The 17,501-nt window shown below is 45.5% G+C and overlaps 1 protein-coding gene across 2 annotated transcripts; it reads left to right on the plus strand.

The window, feature by feature from the left end:
- The first annotated feature begins 8,621 nt into the window (after window positions 1-8,621).
- Window positions 8,622-11,882, plus strand: MRPL11 (mitochondrial ribosomal protein L11). 2 transcript variants are annotated; one of them, XM_068978495.1, is made up of 5 exons: window positions 8,622-8,795; window positions 9,170-9,265; window positions 9,952-10,045; window positions 10,131-10,290; window positions 11,656-11,879. In XM_068978495.1, the coding sequence occupies exons 1-5, from the start codon at window positions 8,673-8,675 to the stop codon at window positions 11,759-11,761; spliced, it is 579 nt and encodes a 192-aa protein (XP_068834596.1). In that variant the 5' UTR covers window positions 8,622-8,672; the 3' UTR covers window positions 11,762-11,879. The 2 variants fall into 2 exon arrangements, with proteins under 2 accessions (XP_068834596.1, XP_068834598.1); XM_068978497.1 differs by having other exon boundaries at window positions 8,658-8,717; window positions 11,656-11,882.
- Window positions 11,883-17,501: the final 5,619 nt, after the last annotated feature.

Here is a 17,501-nt window from a genome sequence, read left to right on the forward strand (position 1 = left end):
CACGACTGAAGTGACTTAGCACACACATTCTGCACAGAAGTTAAATAACCAGGGCGACAGTATACAGCCTTGACATACTCCTTTCCCATTTTTGAACCAGTCCATAGTTCCATGTCTGGTTCTAATTGTTGCTTCTTGATTGCATACAAGTTTCACAGAAGGAGGTGAAGTGGTCTGGTATACCTTTCTTTTTAGGGATTTTCCAGTTTGTTGTGATCCATACAGTCAAAGGCTTTAGTATAGTCAGTGAAGCAGAAGTAGATGTTTCTCTGAAATTCTCTTGCTTTTTCTGTGATCCAGTGGATCTCTAGTTCCTCCTCCTTTACTAAATCCAGCTTCTACATCTGAAAGTTCTTGGTTCATGTACTACTGACGTCTAGCTTGGAGGATTTTGAGCTTAACCTTACTAACTAAGAGTGCAGTTGTTCAGTAGCTTGAACATTCTTTGGCACTGCCCTTCTTTAGGATTGGAATGAAAACTGACCTTTTCCAGTCCTGTGGCCAATGCTGAGTTTTCAAAATTTGCTGACATATTGAGTGCACTTTAATAGTATCATCTTTTAGCATTTTAAATAGCTCAGCTGGAATTCCATCACCTCCAGTAGCTTTGTTTGCTGTAATGCTTCCTAAGCCCTACGTGACTTCACACTCTCATGTCTGGCAGTAGGTGAGAGATTACACCTTCATGGTTATCCAGGTCATTAGGACTTTTTTTGATATAGTTCTTCTGTGTATTCTTGCAGATTCTTCTTAATCTCTTCTGCTTCTGTTAGGTCCTTACCATTTCTGCTCTTTCCCTTGTGGCTCAGCTGGTAAAGAATCCGCCTGCAATGTGGGAGACCTGGGTTTGATCCCTGGGTTGGGAAGATCCCCTGGAGAAGGGAAAGGCTACCCACTCCAGTGTTCTGGCCTGGAGAATTCCATGGACTATACAGTCCATGGGGTCGCAAAGAGTCGGACACAACTAAGTGACTTGCACTTTGCATGAAATATTCCTTTGATATCTCCAATTTTCTTGAAGTGATCGCTAGTCTTTCCCATTCTATTGCTTTTCTCTATTTGCATTGTTCTCATAAGAAGGCTTTCTTATGTCTCCTTGCTATTCTTTGGAACTCTGCATTTGGTTGGGTGTATCTTTCCCTTTCTCCCTTCCTTTTTGCTTCTCTTCTTTTCTCAGCTATTTGTAAAGCCTCCTCAGACAAACACTTGGACTTCTTGCATTTCTTTTTCTTTGGGATGGGTTTGGTCACTGAATCCTCTACAATGTTACAAATCTCTGCCCACAGTTCTATAGGCACTTGTCTACCAGATCTAATCCCTGAAATCTATTCAACTCCACTTTTCCAATCAAATCATAAGGGATTTGATTTAGGTCATTCCTGAATGGCCTAGTGGTTTTCCCTACTTCAATTTAAGCCTGAATTTTGCAGTAAGGAGTTCAAGATCTGAGCCATAGTCAGCTCCAGGTCTTGTTTTTGCTGACTGTATAAAGTGTCTCTATCTTCAGCTGCAAAGAATATAATCAATCTGATTTCAGTAGTGACAATATTGTGATGTCCATATGTAAAGTGGTCTCTTGTGTTGTTGGAAGAGGGTGTTTGCTCTAACCATTGTGTTCTTTTGACAAAACTCTTAGCCTTTGTCCTACTTTATTTTGTACTCCAAGGCCAAATTTTTCAGTTACTCCAGGTATCCTCTGAGTTCCTACTTTTGCTTTCCAGTCCCCTGAGGAAAAGGATTTTCTTTCTTTTTTTTTTTAAACCATCTTGTTTTTGGTGTTAGCTCTCGAATGTCTCATAGGTCTTCATAGAGCTGGTCAAGTTCAGCTTCTTCAACATCAGTGATTTGGGCATAGACTTGCATTACTGTGATGTTGAATGGTTTGCTTTGGAAATGAACCAAGATCATTCTGTTGTTTTTGAGACTGCACCCAAGTACTGCATTTTGGACTGTTGTTGACTATGAGGACTACTTCATTTTTTCTAAGGGATTCTTGCCCACAGTAGTAGATATAATGGTCATCTGACTTAAATTAGCCCATGCCTATCCGTTTTAGTTCGCTGATTCCTAGAACGTTGATGTTCACTCTTGCCATCTCCTGTTTGACCACTTCCAATTTACCTTGATTCATGGACCTAACATTCCAGGTTCCTATGCAATATTGTTCTTTACAGCATCAGACTTTTCTTTCACCACCAGGCACATCCACAACTGAGCACTTTTTCCTCTTTGGTCCAGCCACTTCATTCTTTCTGGAGGATTTCTCTGCTCTTCCCCAGTGGCATACTGGACACCTTCCGACCTGGGAAGCTCATGTTCTGGTGTCATATCTTTTTGTCCATTCACACTTTTTATGGGGTTCTCGTGGCCAGAATACTGGAGTGGTTTGCCATTCCTTCCCCCAGTGAACCACATCTTGTCAGAACTCTGCACTGTAATGCATCCATCCTGGGTGGCCATGCACAGTATGGCTCAGAGCTTCACTGAGTTATGCAAGCCCCTTCATCATGACGAGGCTGTGATCTATCCATGAAGGGGCATTTCTTCTTTACTCACACTCAGTCCATTCTAACCCCCTGGCAGAAACTTAAATTTAATTGGTTGTTAAATTTAGTTAAATTGGGTATCCTACAATTTAACTCCATTTTATCTACCTGAAGATAGTGAGACCCCACAAGTTTAGATTCCTGTTCCCACAGGACTGGGTCTTTGTTGTGGCATGCCACTCTCCAGCTGCAGCATCGGGCTTAGTTGCTGCGTGGCATGTGGGAATCTTAGTTCCCAGACCAAGGATTGCCCCCTGCATTGGAAGGTGGATTTTTAACCACTGGGCCACCAGGGGAGTCCCAAGATTGCCCCCAATTTATTTATTTATTTTTAAAAATAATTTTATTTTTTTATTTTTAAAAATATTTTTATTATTTTTAATAATTGTATTTATTTATTTAAAAATTTATTTATTTAAAATGATTTTATTTATTTTTAAAAATAATTTTATTTATTTTTAAAATGATTTTATTTATTTTTAAAAATAATTTTATTTTTAAAATAATTTATTTATTTATTTAAATACTTTTATTTGTTTACTTTTAAAATAATTTTATTTATTTATTTTTAAAATGATTTTATTTTATTTTATTAAATAATTTTATTTATTTTTGATTGTGCTGGGTCTTCGTTGCTGTGAGAGCTTTTCTCTAGTTGCAGCAAGCAGGAACTACTCTCAGGTTGTGGAGTAGGATTCTATGGCACAGACTCTAGGGCACACAGGCTTCAGGAGGGCTCAGTAGCTGTGGCTTCCAGGCTCCAGAGCATAACTTAGCACTTGTGGCGCACAGGCCTTGTTGCTCCAAGGCATATGTGATCTTCCCTGATTAGGGATCAAACTCCTGCACTGGCAGATGAATTCTCTCCCACTGAGCCACCAGGGAAGCCCCTGCCCCCAGTTTCGATGCCAATTGCAAGGCCAGGGTTTCACCTGTGCTTCTGACCAACCAGCAACCAGTGATCAGTTGGAAGTTCCCATGGCCCACTCCTTGTGTTTCATCATTTGCAAAAACAGCGCACAGAACTCAGGAAAATAGTTTACTTATATGATTGCCAGTTTATTACAAAGACTACTTCAAAGGGTACAAATGAACAGCCAGAGGAAGAGGTTGTATAGGGCTAGGCACGAGACCCTCCCAGCAGCTTCACATGTTCACCAACCAGGAAATTCTCAGAACCCTGGCCTTTTGGGTTTTTACGGAGGCTTCATTAAATAGGTGGGGCTTCCCAGGTGGCTAAGTAGTAAAGAATTCGATTCTCCTGCTGATTCAGGAAATGCAGGAGACACAGGTTAGATCCCTGGGTCAGGAAGATTCCCTGGAGGAGGAAATGGCAACCCACTCCAGTATTCTTGCCTGAAAAATCCCATGGACAGAGGAGCCTGGTGGGCTACAGTTCATGGCAGAACAAAGAGTTGGGCACGACTGGGAAAATGAGCACGGAAATGAGCAGTAAGTAGGCATGATCGATGAAGTCACTGACCATCAGTGACTCAGTCAACAGTTTATCCTGTTTCTCCTCCCCAGAGGTCAGAGGTCAGGGGGATGGGTCTCAAAGTTCCAGTCCCCTAGTTCTGTGGTTCGTTTCCCTGGCAACCAGAACCCACAGGCTTTTAGGAACAACGCTTCATTAACATAAAGTCTCCAGTTGCTGAAAGGGGCTTGTTATGAATAACAGAAAAGTCTCCGTTCACCTTTTCGGCTCTTGTCACTTAGGAAATTCCAAGGGTTTTAGGAGCTCTGTGCCAGAGACAGGGACTAAAGACTAACCTAGATTCCACATCCACAGAATCAACCAACCTGGAGTTGAAAAAATATATATATATTTTAATTCCAGAAGCTTCCCTGGTGGCTCAGTTGTAAAGAATCTGCCTGCCAATGCAGGAGACGCAGATTCAATCGCTGATCTGGGAAGATTCACAATTAAGATCGCCTTAGTTGCCACAGAGCAACTAAAGCCGTGCACCGCAACTACTGAGCCCAAGCACCGCAAGTACTGAAGCCCGCACGCCCTAGAGCCCATGCTTTGAAATGAGAGAAGCCGCTGCCATGGGGAGTCTGGACACCGAAACCGGAAGTAGCCCCCACTTGCCGTAACTCGAGAAAAGTCCACACAGCACTGAAGACCCAGCGCAGCCGTTCATTCATTCATTCATTCTTTTTTTAATTCCAGAAAGTTTTGGGACTCCAATGGTAGGCCAGTGGTTAAGACTACATGCTCCCAGTGCAGAGGGCACGTGTTAAATCCCTGGTCAGGGCACTAACATCCTGCATGCCAATGGCTCAGCCTAGTGACTCATCCTCTCCGTGCTTCAGTTTCCTCATGTATGAAGTGGGCATAATAACAGCACCTATACCTCATAGGGGGCTACCCAGGCGGCGCTAGGGGTAAAGAACCTGCCTGCCAATGCAGGAGAGACAGCGGCACGGGTTCGATCCCTGCATCAGGAAGACTCCCTGGAGGAGGGCATAGCAACCCACTCCAGTGTTCTTGCCTGGAGAATCCCAAGGACAGAGGAGCCTGATGGTCACAAAGAGTAGGACACGACTAAAGCGACTTAGTACACATGTATACATACCTCATAGGACTGCAGTGAGATTTAAATGAGATACTCTTTATAAAGACAGACTCAGTTCATACTACACAAGTATTTGTTGACTAAGATAAACTCTATCTTCTACATATCTCTTAAAATGATCCACCATTATCTCTCCACCATCATACTGTTCTCACCTAATGGGTCTTGCTCCATCCAATCCCTGCCATCCTCCAATCCATCTGCACACCCAAACCAGGGTCACCTTTTCAAAATGTGAATATGATGCAAATATTGGGTTGACCAAAAAGTTCGTTTGGGTTTTCCCATAAGATCTTATGGAAAATCTTGCCTGGGACATCCCACAGACTGAGGAGCCTGGCAGGCTACTGTGGCATCGCAAACTTAGCGACTACACAATAGCAGCAGCAGCTTCAGTGGCTTCCTACTGCAAGGCTGCCCTCCTTAGGAGGCTGACAAGGTCCAGGAGATCTGGTCCCCACTCACCTGTGCAGGCTCACCTTGGCCACTGAACACTCTGGGCAACCATATATGAAAGGTAGACTAGAAAGTTGTTTTCTTATAATCTGTAAGAGGTATAATGATCACAATTGTCCTTTCATTGACAAGAAGTGGAAATTTCACCCACTGGTACCCAGTTTGTGCCAGGCCACATTCTTGGCTTCCTGAGGACCTACCATGCCCATTCCTTCATTCAGGAAGGTTTACTTATTTGTAAATTAATTTGTGAATATCAGCTGGCTGATGTGAAGCATCCAGAGATAAAGTCTACTTAGTTTGGCTTGCTCTGGGAAAGGCTGTTTCCCTCCCCTCCCCCCCCCCACAGTTTATTTATCTTTTATTTCTTCCAAAATTGAATATATCAAATCCTATGGGCTTCCCTGGTGGCTCAGTGGTAAAGAATCCACCTGCAATGCAGTGATAGCTTATGGTGAACAGTGTCGGATCCGTGATCTGATTTAGTTTCAGGACCAGGGACCAGGCTTGAGCACTCAAGAGCTTTTGTGTAGCAGAGTTTTATTAAAGTATGAAAAGGACAGAGAAATCTTCTGACACAGACATCAGAAGGGGGACGGAGAGTGCCCCCATCCCTAGTCTTGGCAGGGGAATTATATACTTTTTAATTGGTTATTACAATAAATCAAAAGAATGTCTCAAGGTTGTAAAGATCTTACTAGACCCACTCCCGTAATATACATTTTAAAATAACAGAATTAGTCAGAATGTTTTCAGGAAGGAGAAACATGTCCTGAAGCAGGATACATTATTGTTACATAATCCTTACTAAGTAATGTAGAAAAAAAACCTTTGCCCTTCCCTTCTTTAGAATTCCAGACCCCTAACTCCTCCTTGAGAGCCCCAGACCCCTTTCTCCTCCTTCGGGACCCCAGGCTTTTTATCAGCCTGCCTAGGAATTGAGTTTCTCAGCAGGAGATGTGGGTTTGATCCCTGGGTAGGGAAGATCCCCTGGAGAAGGAAATGGCAACCCACTCTAGTATTCAGGTCTGGAGAATCTCCTGGACAGAAGAGCCTGGAGGCTACAGTCCAGGGGATCACAAATAGTCGGAAAGGACTGAGAGACTAAACAACAATGATTGTTAAGGAGAAAATAACAAGCAAACAAAATCCGAGGCCCCGACCCATTTCTCTTAAAGTCACAGAACTCAAAAGGAACTGCAGTGGAATAAGTGGGTGCAGAAAGCCAGGAGGGAGAGGATGGCAAGATAAACTTCCCAAATACTTAGAAAGCTAGTCAACAGAAGCTGTGATAAATACAAGCCAGTGTGAGACAAGTGAAATTAAGGAGCAGCAGAGATGAGAGGCTGTTTTGTAGATACAGCCAGCTTTCTTCTTCTTTTTTCTCATCAGGGTATTCTAGGCCCACAGCACGAAGTGCAGACCAGGCCCTCTTCCATGTGCTTTACCGGAGTTAACTAATTTCCTGCGAGGTAGGTACTATATTTAGCCCCACGTTACTCCTAAAGACAGAAAGCACGGGGAAGTTAATTACTGTGCTCCACGATTTATGGCAAGTAAATCAAAAGAGCCTTCTTGGGTCCAGAGTCTTGGTATGGCTAATGAGGCTGAGTGTTATAAAGAACTTGACAGACATCAGAGGCAGGAACAATCACACTTAATTAGAGGGAGTCCAACATGAATTCAGAATTTAAAATAGATGTGTCTCACAGTTTACCATGGATTATCTCATTTCAGGAGAGGAGGCAGAGCAGAGCTGTGGTAAACAGCACAAGCTCTAGAATCAGATAATCCTGACACTTGTTTCCCAGCCTTGTCACATACCAGTTATATGTTCTGGGGCCTCTTTTAGTGCCTCAATTTCTCACTTGTAAAGATTTTTACCGTCTGAGACACCAGGGAAGTGCCCATTTGTAGAGTATAATAAAACAATTTGTCTCATGCCATTGTGAGGATTAAATAAGATAATAATACCCTGAAAGCAGTTAACAGGCTTTCCAGGTAGCTCAGGGGTAAAAAAAATCTGCCTGCCAGTGTAGGCGCTACAGAAGATGCAGGTTTGAGCCCTGGGTGGGGAAGATCCCCTGGAGGAGGAAATGGCAACTCATTCCAGTATTCTTGGCTGGAAAATCCCCTGGACAGAGGAACCCCAAGTGCTATAGTCCATGGGGTTGCAAAGAATCAGACACAACTGAGGACGTAGTAAGTAGTGACCTAAAGCAATTAGCACCATGCCTGGCACATAGCAAATGCTAAAAAAAAAAAAAAGAGAGAGAGAGAGAGAGAGAAAGAATAAGATGATGTGATGGCTTATTTTACTGGACACAGGTGATGTATCAAATATGTTCTGGGCCTCTTAAGCCTCACAACAACTCTCTGAAGGTTTTGTCCTTATTGTACAGTGAAGTGCACCTGCTGACTAGGTGTACTAAAGCACTTTGCTCACTCAGTGCTCACAACAATCCCAGGTGTAGGTGCTATATATTATAATCCCCATCGTACAGAGGGGGATACTGAGCGTACGTTAAATAACTTGATCAAGTTCATAGCCAGCAAGAGAAGCAAGCAGGCGATTTGTTTCCAAGGTCCGTGCTGTTAACCATATTCCCTTTCAGCAACAAGTGAGGAAAACAGGCTTAGAGAGTGAAGAGATTTCCTGAGGACTCCAGGCTGTTTTGAAACCCAGGGATTATCACCAAATCCAGCAGAGGGCACCCCAAAACACCGCAATCTGTGGGATCGGCATAGTAGGACAAAACTACCATACCCACAATGCAGTGCAGGCATTAAGGTCCCCTTCCCAGCTTGGCCGTCTGAGGTCTTGCCTGTGTGCTCTCCAGGAGGAATATGTGTATCTGAGCCATTCGAGTCCTTCCCCAATCTTAAAATAGCACGTTAAAAGTTTTTTCCGCTTCATGTCATCCTTGTCTTACCAGCTGGAGGGCGGAAGGATTGAGTCAACGCTGCTATTTGTCAGCTTTATTTGTCTCACCCTTACGTGAGGACCCTTAACCTTTAACGCAATATGGCGGCGCCCAGAGCCCCGCTCTTGGTGTAGATCTGAGGTTAACTCAGCCCGGAACTCCTCATCATGTCGAAGCTAAGCCGGGCCACTCGGGCTGTCAGGAAGCCCCAGGCCGAAGGCGTGATCCGGGCCATCTTGCGGGCAGGCCAGGCCATGCCCGGGCCTCCTCTAGGCCCCATCCTGGGTCAGGTGCAGCCGCGGCAGAAACCAGGCGTGGGAGGCACGGGAGGGTTGGATCTAGTACGCGGGTGAGGGGTGCGGACTGGGCCAGGGCGGCCTCGTTTCAAACCTCGGCTCTGCTGCCCACACACTTTATGGCCTTGGGTTATACAACCTCTTCGAGGCTCAGCTTCCTCCGTCCTTCGTCAGCGGGCTGTTGAAAGGACAGAGAGGTATGGAGCACACGAATCATCTGGCACATAAAATGGTAGTTGAATGTGGGTAGAGAGAAAAGGATGGGTATACTTAGAGACGTGAAGACGGAGGAGAGAAGGGATGGAGCCTCCTGGGTGGAAGGAACCCGGCCCTTCCTCCCCACGCTTACCGCCATGCCTCCCTCACAGCGAGGCGTCTCCATCAACCAGTTTTGTAAGGAGTTCAACGAGAAGACCAAGGACATCAAAGCAGGCATTCCTCTGCCTACCAAGATTTTTGTGAAGGTGCGGAGTCGGGACTCTGATCCCCAATTTCCTTATTCTCCTCAAGGCCTGGAGCGGGTCACCTTGCTACTTGGCTCCCCGCTTGGGGCAAATCTGTTTTTTAAAAATGTATATTTTTGTTTACTTGGCTGCACCGGGTCTTAGTTGAGGCCGTTGTTGGCTGTGCTGGGTCTTGGTTGCTGCCTGCAGGCTCTCTGTAGTTGCGGTGCTCGGGTTTCTGTTGTTGAGCACAGGCTCAGTAGTTGTGGTCCACAAGCTTAGGTTGGCATCTGGGATCCTCCCTGACCGGAGATCGAACCCGTGTCCCCTGCGTTGACAGGCAGATTCTTAAGCACTGGACACCACCAAGGAAGTCCAGAATCTCTTCTTGATGCCGGGGCCCCTTTCCCCTTTTACACAGTGGAGACTAGACCATATCTTTCCTGAGTGCGCCCTACCGTGTTGTAGATCTTTTTTTTTTGTCCCTCCAGCTTGCCAGGGCTTCCAGAGCAGAGTTGGACCTGGAATAGAGGTGACAGGGACATTTGTTAGAAGTTTATTTTTCCTGTGGTTTTATGGTCAGTTGAAGGGGCAACATAGGAAGATGAGCTGAGGTGGGGCAGGCAGGAAGTCAGTAGCTCCTTGGGCTGGGGGAGCAGGGCTTGGGGCAGGCAGGAAGAGTCTCATAACTCTTTTTTTCCCTTAAGCCCGACAGAACATTTGAAATAAAAATTGGCCAGCCCACTGTTTCCTACTTCCTGAAGGCCGCTGCTGGGATTGAGAAGGGGGCCCGGAACACAGGTAAGGGGCAGGCAGGGCATCTGGGCTTCTGGGGGCCTGGAAGGAAGCAGCGACTCCTGAAGGGCTGCTTGTGCTTTGCTTCCAGGGAAAGAGGTGGCCGGTCTGGTGACACTGAAGCACGTGTATGAGATCGCCCGCGTCAAAGCTCGGGATGACGCCTTTGCCCTCCAAGATGTGCCCCTGTCCTCTGTTGTCCGCTCCATCATTGGCTCTGCCCGTTCCCTGGGTATTCGTGTGGTGAAGGAGTGAGTATCTGGGGGAAGCTCAGTGTGAGAGAATGGCCTGGAAAGTTCTTGACTCTGGGACAAAGCTGAGGTCCCACTGAGTGGGAGAGTCAGCGTCTGTGTTAAAGGATCTTAGATTCTCATTCATTCATTTGGAATATAATTGTTATGCACCCAATGTGTATTAGACTGTTCTGGACACTGGATACAGTCCGGAAGGAGGTAGCCATGCTTGGCCTTGTTTTTAAGGAGCTCCCAGTCCAGAGATGGAGGCAGATCCATAATGGAGCATTATACTGCTGGATGGTCAGCCCTGATAAAAGAAACCACAAGTGTCTTGAGAACAGGGAGTAGGGTTCCTGATTTTGCTTGTGTGTCAATGAAGGCTTTGGCGAGCAGTTGACATCCAAGCAGAGCCCTGGGAAAGGAGGTCAGGGACTAGGGACAAGCATTCCAAGAAGTGGAAAAATCCCTGTGAAGAATGTCAGGTGAAGAGTGGAGCAGAGAAGGTGTGATCTGGGTGTATTATGCTAGAGACAGATTGGGACATAGTAGGAGGTGAGGCAAACAGGGTCTAGCTGGTTCTCAAATCTAGACCTGATCCTGAGGCCAACAGAGGGCTCCTCATGGGGCTTTGGAGACCTCAGGAAGGTGAGATGTTGGGTGGGAGAGTGTGTGGCCCAGACGACAGCAGGGGTAGCACTCAGCCCTTCCCTGGCCTCTTGCTGCTGCTGTCACACCGCATGCAAAGGCTGATGGTTATTTCCCAAGAGGAGCGGGGGTAAGCATGGAGTGGGGGTGGGATTTACTTTGCTCAGATCTTTACTTGTTCTGGGAATATAGCAGTGAGCGAATCTGGTCCCTGCTCTGAGAGATGTACATGTACCACCTGATGACTTCTTTGTACAAAATGTTTTTGGGCTCAGAGAGCGGGCAGGTTAATCTGGATTGGGATTTAGCTGTTCTAATCCTCCAAGGATAAGGAAGGATTTAAGAAAATAGTAAAAGGCAGAGGTGATGGCGGAGTGACACTCCTGGCAGAGAAGAGAGATGAGCGAAGGTGTGAGGGCTGGGAGGGTCTTCCCTGTATCTCAGATGGTAAAGAATCTGCCTGCAATGCAGGAGACCTGGGTTTGGAAGATACCCTAGAGAAGGCAATGGCAACCCACTCCAATATTCTTGCCTGGAGAATCCCATGGACAGAGAAGCCTGGTGGGCTACAGTCCATGGGTCACAAAGAGTCAGACATGACTAAGCAACTAACAGACACATATGGGGGCTGGGACGTCCAGGAGTGGGGAGGGGCTCTGAGACAGTGACGTGGGTGCTGTCAGCTCCCACCCGTGACTGGCCCCTCACTCACTGTTTGTTTTTCTATACTTGCAGCCTCAGTTCAGAAGAGCTGGCAGCTTTCCAGAAGGAGCGAGCCCTGTTCCTGGCTGCTCAGAAAGAGGCGGATTTGGCAGCCCAGGCAGAAGCTGCCAAGAAGTGACCCCTGTCCCCCAGCCTCTAGGATTTTGAAGGGGGCCAGTTGAGAAGGCTGTGCCCAAGGGGAGGAAGGGAGGTCACACCAAGCTGATTATATTTTTCTGACTTTAAATCCTGTGTGGTTGTGTCAGAGGATCAAGCCTGAGTAAACATGTTTGGTCACTCACTTGCAGTTTCTGCTTTGGGACTCCAGGGAAAGGAACGGTGCTGACGGTAGCTGCTGGGAAGTAGCAATTTCTCAGATGTGTAGTCTGAGGTTCAGCCTGGTAGAACAACTTGCCCAAGGTCTGACCAGACAGAGGAAGGAGAAAATCTTGTTTTTTCTGCCTTCCTAGGAGTGAGAGAAGAAAATCCCATGGACGGAAGAGCCTGGTAGGCTGTAGTCCATGGGGTTGCTAAGAGTTGGACACGACTGAAGCGACTTGGCCACAGCAGCAGCAGCAGCAGGGGTGAGAGAATGGACAGGGCGGGCAGGGGCTGTGGATGTTGGGCTTGCTTCCGTCAGAAAGGCCTCCTGTCTCTGGCAGACTCGCAGCCTCCACAGAAACAGGCCCTTTTGAAGACTTCAGATCACAGCCCCAAGCAGAGTTGCTACACAGAGTGCCCTGGATCCCAAGGGCTGCCTCAGACCTGTCTGTTAAACTGACCCTGACTCAGAGTCAGGTGATACCAAAATGTGAATATTGTGGGGTTTATGGCTACAGACCTGCAGAAGAAGCAAAGCATCAGTAGGTTCCTGCCCACAGTGGGAGAGGTTCTTGGAACCTGGCTTCTTGTTTTCCCATTAGTCATAATACAATGGACTCTTTCTTGTCCTTACAGAGAAGAGAGGCGGAGTCCGGGGAGAAATGGGATTCACGTTTACCAAGCGCCTGTTATGTGCCAGGCATGTAGTTTTACACCAAGAAGATTCGGAAAGCTTAGAAAAAAACCCACAGGAAAGGAAAAGCCTCGAGTAATCCCCTCCCACCCAGATGAGACTCCTGCCAATATTGTGCCATTTATCTTCTCTACTTTGTCTTTTCTTTATATGGAATGCTTTAAGAAAAACAGATTTGGGTCATACTCTATATACTGTTATATTCCACTTGTAGCTTGGCAATTATTTAGAATATTTTTTCATTATTTCCTTCAAACAGTTTTTGATAGCTGCTTAGTGTTTTATGAGTAGACTATTGTTTAGTTACCAAGGCCTCAACTGTTGGGTAGTTTGTTATTTGCATTAAAAAACCAACAAACAAACCCACAGCCCTGCGATGAGCATCGTTTGGTCCTCTGCTCCAGGGTCTCCTAAACCTGCAGTCAGTCGTGTCAGCTGAGGCTGTGGTCTCATCTGAGGCTTGACTGGGGAAGGATCCACTTTTACACTCATGGGGTTGTTGGCAGCATTTAGTTCTTTCTGAGCTGCTGGACTGAGGGCCACGGTTTCTTGCTGGTTGTCTAGTCAGGGGCCACCCTCAGTTCCATTCTCCCAAGCTGTACAGTCTTAGGCAAGTTACTTATCTACGCTGTGACTTAGATCCTCATCTGTAAGATAGGGAAGATGGTGCCTATCTCAAAAGGTTGCAGGAATAACTCCATATACGCTCAATTAATTTCTGATAAAGGAGCCAAGGATATTTAGTGGGGAAAGGCCTTCAGTAAACGGTCCTGGGGAAAGTGGACAACCACATGCCACAGAATGAAGTTAATTCAGGAACTTCCCTGGTGGTCCAGTGATTAAGACTGCACTTCCAATGTAGGGAGCGGAGGTTCGATTCCTGGTCAGGAAACAAGATCCCGCATGCTGCAACGAAGGTCCTGCAGGCTGCAACAAAGATCTCACGAGCTGCAACTAAGACCTGGCATAGTCAAATATTTTAAAAAGTAAAGATTCAAAGTAGAGCAAAGACTTCAGCATAAGACCTGAAACCATAAATCTAGAAGAAAACGTTGGTTCTGGCAATGAGCTTTTTGATTTGATCTCAAAAGCAAAGGCGACAGAAGCAAAGATAGACAAATGGCACATCAAACTAAAAAGCTTCTGCACAGCGAAGGAAGTCATCAACAAAGGGAAAATGCAACCTGCAGAATAGGAGGAAAAAAAGTTTAAATCATATATCTGATGAGATAATATCCAAAGTATATGAAGAACTCGTGACTCCATAGCAAAAAAAAAGAAAATTGAGCATACACATAAACTCCAGTCTCATTCGAGAACAAGCAGCTCTCTCCCTGCACATCTGCTTTAGCCACTGCTGCATTTCTGTTTTTTTTACCGTAACACTTAAAAGAATCGTCTAAACAGACTGTCTATACTTTTCCTCTCCCGTTCACTGTTTGCTTAACATGTTCTTTGTCTTAGTCTTGTGTCTATTATTAAATACACCTACAACAATCTCTATTTGGCTTAAGAGTCAGCCTGATCTTTTTTTTTTACATTCTCTCCACCTTTTTCTATCTTTATGAGAGACCACCCAAAGCTTTCTCCCAGTGGGTTCCCTCTGCCTGGACTAAACCCAATCAGCCTGCACCTAAAATGGGAAGGTATTTCCAGGGAGAAAGACATCTGGTGATCATCAGCTCACACATGAAGGGCTCTTTCCTCTCTGGAGTTTTAGTTCATCTAGTTTTTTCTACAACTCTATGATGTCTTCGGCAACATGAGTTTTATTAGGGAGAATGGAACTGAGGGTGGCCTCTGACTGACAACCGGCAAGAAACTGAGGCCCTTGGTCTATAAAATATGAGTTTTATAATCTATTAATGCTTTTCGAGTTATCAGAATGGAACATTGAGTAATAAACTATCACACTTAAGTAACTGGCACTGTATATGACATAATTATACTCCGTATGCAGTATATGGCAATGCATGTGAGTGTGTGCATTTGCGTTTGAGTGTGTGTGTGTGCTGAGTTGTGTCCCACTCTTTGTGACCCCAAGGACTGCAGCCTGCCAAGCTTCTCTGTCCATGGGATTTTCCAGGCAAGAATACTAGAGTGGATTGCCATTTCCTTCTCCAGGGGATCTTCCCAACTCAGGGACTGAACGTGGGTCTCCTGCCTCGGCAGATGGATTCTTTACCACCAGTGCCACCTGGGAACCCCAGTATATGCCACTACTTTTTTCTTAAAATAATCATTTTTAACTGCCCTGAATTATAGTAGCCTGTGATACATTAAGAGGCCCAGATTATAGGCAATTCATTTTCAGAAAATGTACAAATGGGCCACCCAGCACATTGTTTTATAATTTTTGCCAAAACAAACATCTCCATATGGTGCTAGGACTTTCTGGCTCTTCCACTTTTCCACTACTTTTCCTTTTCTGTGGCTGTGCTAGGTCTTTGTTGCTGTGGTGGTGCCTCTCTAGTTTCAGTGAACAGGGGGCTACCCTCCAGTTGCGCTGCATGGGCATCTCATTGCGGTGACTTCTCTCATTGTGGAGCACAGGCTTTAGGATGGGCAGGCTTCAGTAGTTACGGCACGCAGGCTCAGTAGTTGCAGCTCCCAGGCTCTAGAGCGCAGGCTCAATAGTTGTGGTGCTCAAGTTCAGTTGCTCCAAGGCCTGTGGGACCTTCCTGGATCAGAGATTGAACCCAAGTCTCCTGCATTGGCAGGTGGATTCTTTACCACTGAGTCTCCAAGGAAGCCCTCGAGTCTGCTTTATCACTGTTACCATTTCATGTTCCCCATAGACGGTCTTGACTTTGTAATTTACTTCTTTAAACATGAAAAAATATAGTTGTTTTAAATTAGTGACTGACTACTCCAATATATGTTACTGTGTATGTTTGCTCTGCAAATTCTTGTTCATATTGTCTTGCTTCCTTGCGTGTCTGGTTATATTTGACTGTGTCCTGCTCAATGCCTGTGACACATTATTTCTGGGAGCTCCTTGAGGCTCAAGATGGGTATGCCCTCATCCAGAGAGGTTGAGGATTAGTCCTGCCAGCATCAGACACTACAAAAGTCCTGATGCTCATCTCATCCCAGTCTGAATAAACATCAACTCTTCATCCAGTTGCTAAAGTCAGAGATACAAGGCGCCTCTCGTTTCCTCATCCCCACTTTAAATGCCGTAGCAAATCATGTTAGTTCTGTGTCCAAAATGGGCTTCCCTGGTGGCCAAAATGGCAGAGAATCTGCCCCTGTTCAACCCCTGGGTCAGGAAGGTCCCATGGAGAAGAGAATGGCAACCCACTCCAATATTCTTGCCTGGAGAATTCCACAGACAGAGGAGCGGGCTGCAATCCATGGGGTTGCAAAGAGTCAGATACGACTGAATGAGTGACTAACACACACATCCACACACGTCTCCGAAGTAGCCCAGATCCTGTCCTTCACTTCCGTTCATACCTGGGGAAAGCTCTCGTTTCCTCCTGCCTGCACCACTGCAGGAGCCCACCTGGTCTCTCGGCTTCCACTCTTGCCTCCTCCAATCCTTTCTCCACACATTGTCAGAGGGTTGGCTTTAATATGTGAATCAAACCATGTCATTCTCCTGCTTAAATCTCCTCGTGGATTCCTGCTGCATGCGGAGAGAAAATCCAAGTTTCCTGTCTTGGTTTTAGGCCCTGAGTAATCTTTCCCCTCCTCTCCAACGTCTCTTCCTCTGGCTGGCCTGGATCCAGCCACACTGATTTCCTTGCTAGTCCTTAAGCAGTTGAAAGCCTTTCCCATCTCCGCTTGCTTTCCTTTGGCCTGGAACATTCTTACTCCTGTTTCTCATCTCTGAGGTCTTAACTCAATGTTACCTCCTAAGAAAAGGCTTCCCATCACCACACTCTAAGTCAGGACTCTCTAACTGCAGCTGCGGTTCTCTACCAAAGCAGCAGCTCTGTCCTTGACTGCATGTACTGTATGCGCCTTTGAGATTTTATTCGCTTTTTGTTGCATCTGAAGAAGCTGATGTTGAATGGTTCTATGAAGACCTACAAGACCTTCTAAACTAACATCAAAAAAGATGTCCTTTCCATCATAGGAGATTGGAATGTAAAAGTAGGAAGTCAAGAGATATCTGGAGTAATAGGCAAGTTTTGTCTTGGAGTACAAAATGAAGCAGGACAAAAGCTAAGAGTTTTGTCAAGAGAACACACTGGTCATAACAAAGACCATCTTCCAACAATTCAAGAGGTGACTCTTCATATGGACATCACCAGATGGTCAGTACCAAAATCATATTGATTACATTCTTTGCAGCTGAAGATGGAGAAGCTCTATACAGTCAGCAAAAACAAGGCCAGGAGCTGACTGTGGCTCAGATCATTAACTCCTTATTGCAAAATTCAAACTTAAATTGAAGAAAATAAGGAAAACTGCTAGACCATTCAGGTATGGCCTAAATCAAATCCCTTATGATTATACAGTGGAAGTGATAAATAGATTCAGGGGATTAGACCTGATACAGTGCCTGAAGAATATGGCTGAAGATTCGTAACACTGTACAGGAGGTGGTGACCAAACCCATCCCCCAAAAAAGAAATGCAAGAAAGGCAAAATGGTTGTCTGAGGAGGCCTTACAAATAGCAGAGAGAAGAATACAAATGAAAGGCCAAGGAGAAAGAGAAAGATATACCCATCTGAATGTAGAGTTCCAAAGAATAGCAAGGAGAGATAAGAAAGCCTTCTTAGCTGAACAGTGCAAAGAAATAGAAGAAAACAATAGAACAGACAGACAGAAGATCTCTTTTCTATTCTCAAAAGAATAGAAAGAAAAAGATCTCTTCAAGAAAATTAAAGATACCAAGAGAACATTTCATGC

The sequence above is a fragment of the Capricornis sumatraensis genome, chromosome 8 (genome assembly GCF_032405125.1).
Source record: "Capricornis sumatraensis isolate serow.1 chromosome 8, serow.2, whole genome shotgun sequence".
NCBI classification, from domain to species: Eukaryota; Metazoa; Chordata; class Mammalia; order Artiodactyla; family Bovidae; genus Capricornis; species Capricornis sumatraensis.

What these genes read in the sequence shown, in the direction of transcription:
- MRPL11 (XM_068978495.1), top strand. Translation starts at nt 8,673, where the DNA reads ATGTCGAAGCTAAGCCGGGCCACTCGGGCTGTCAGGAAGCCCCAGGCC. An exon ending in TAGGCCCCATCCTGGGTCAG is followed by an intron (nt 8,796 to 9,169) that starts GTGCAGCCGCGG and finishes CCTCCCTCACAG; the next exon opens with CGAGGCGTCTCCATCAACCA. An exon ending in GGTATTCGTGTGGTGAAGGA is followed by an intron (nt 10,291 to 11,655) that starts GTGAGTATCTGG and finishes CTATACTTGCAG; the next exon opens with CCTCAGTTCAGAAGAGCTGG.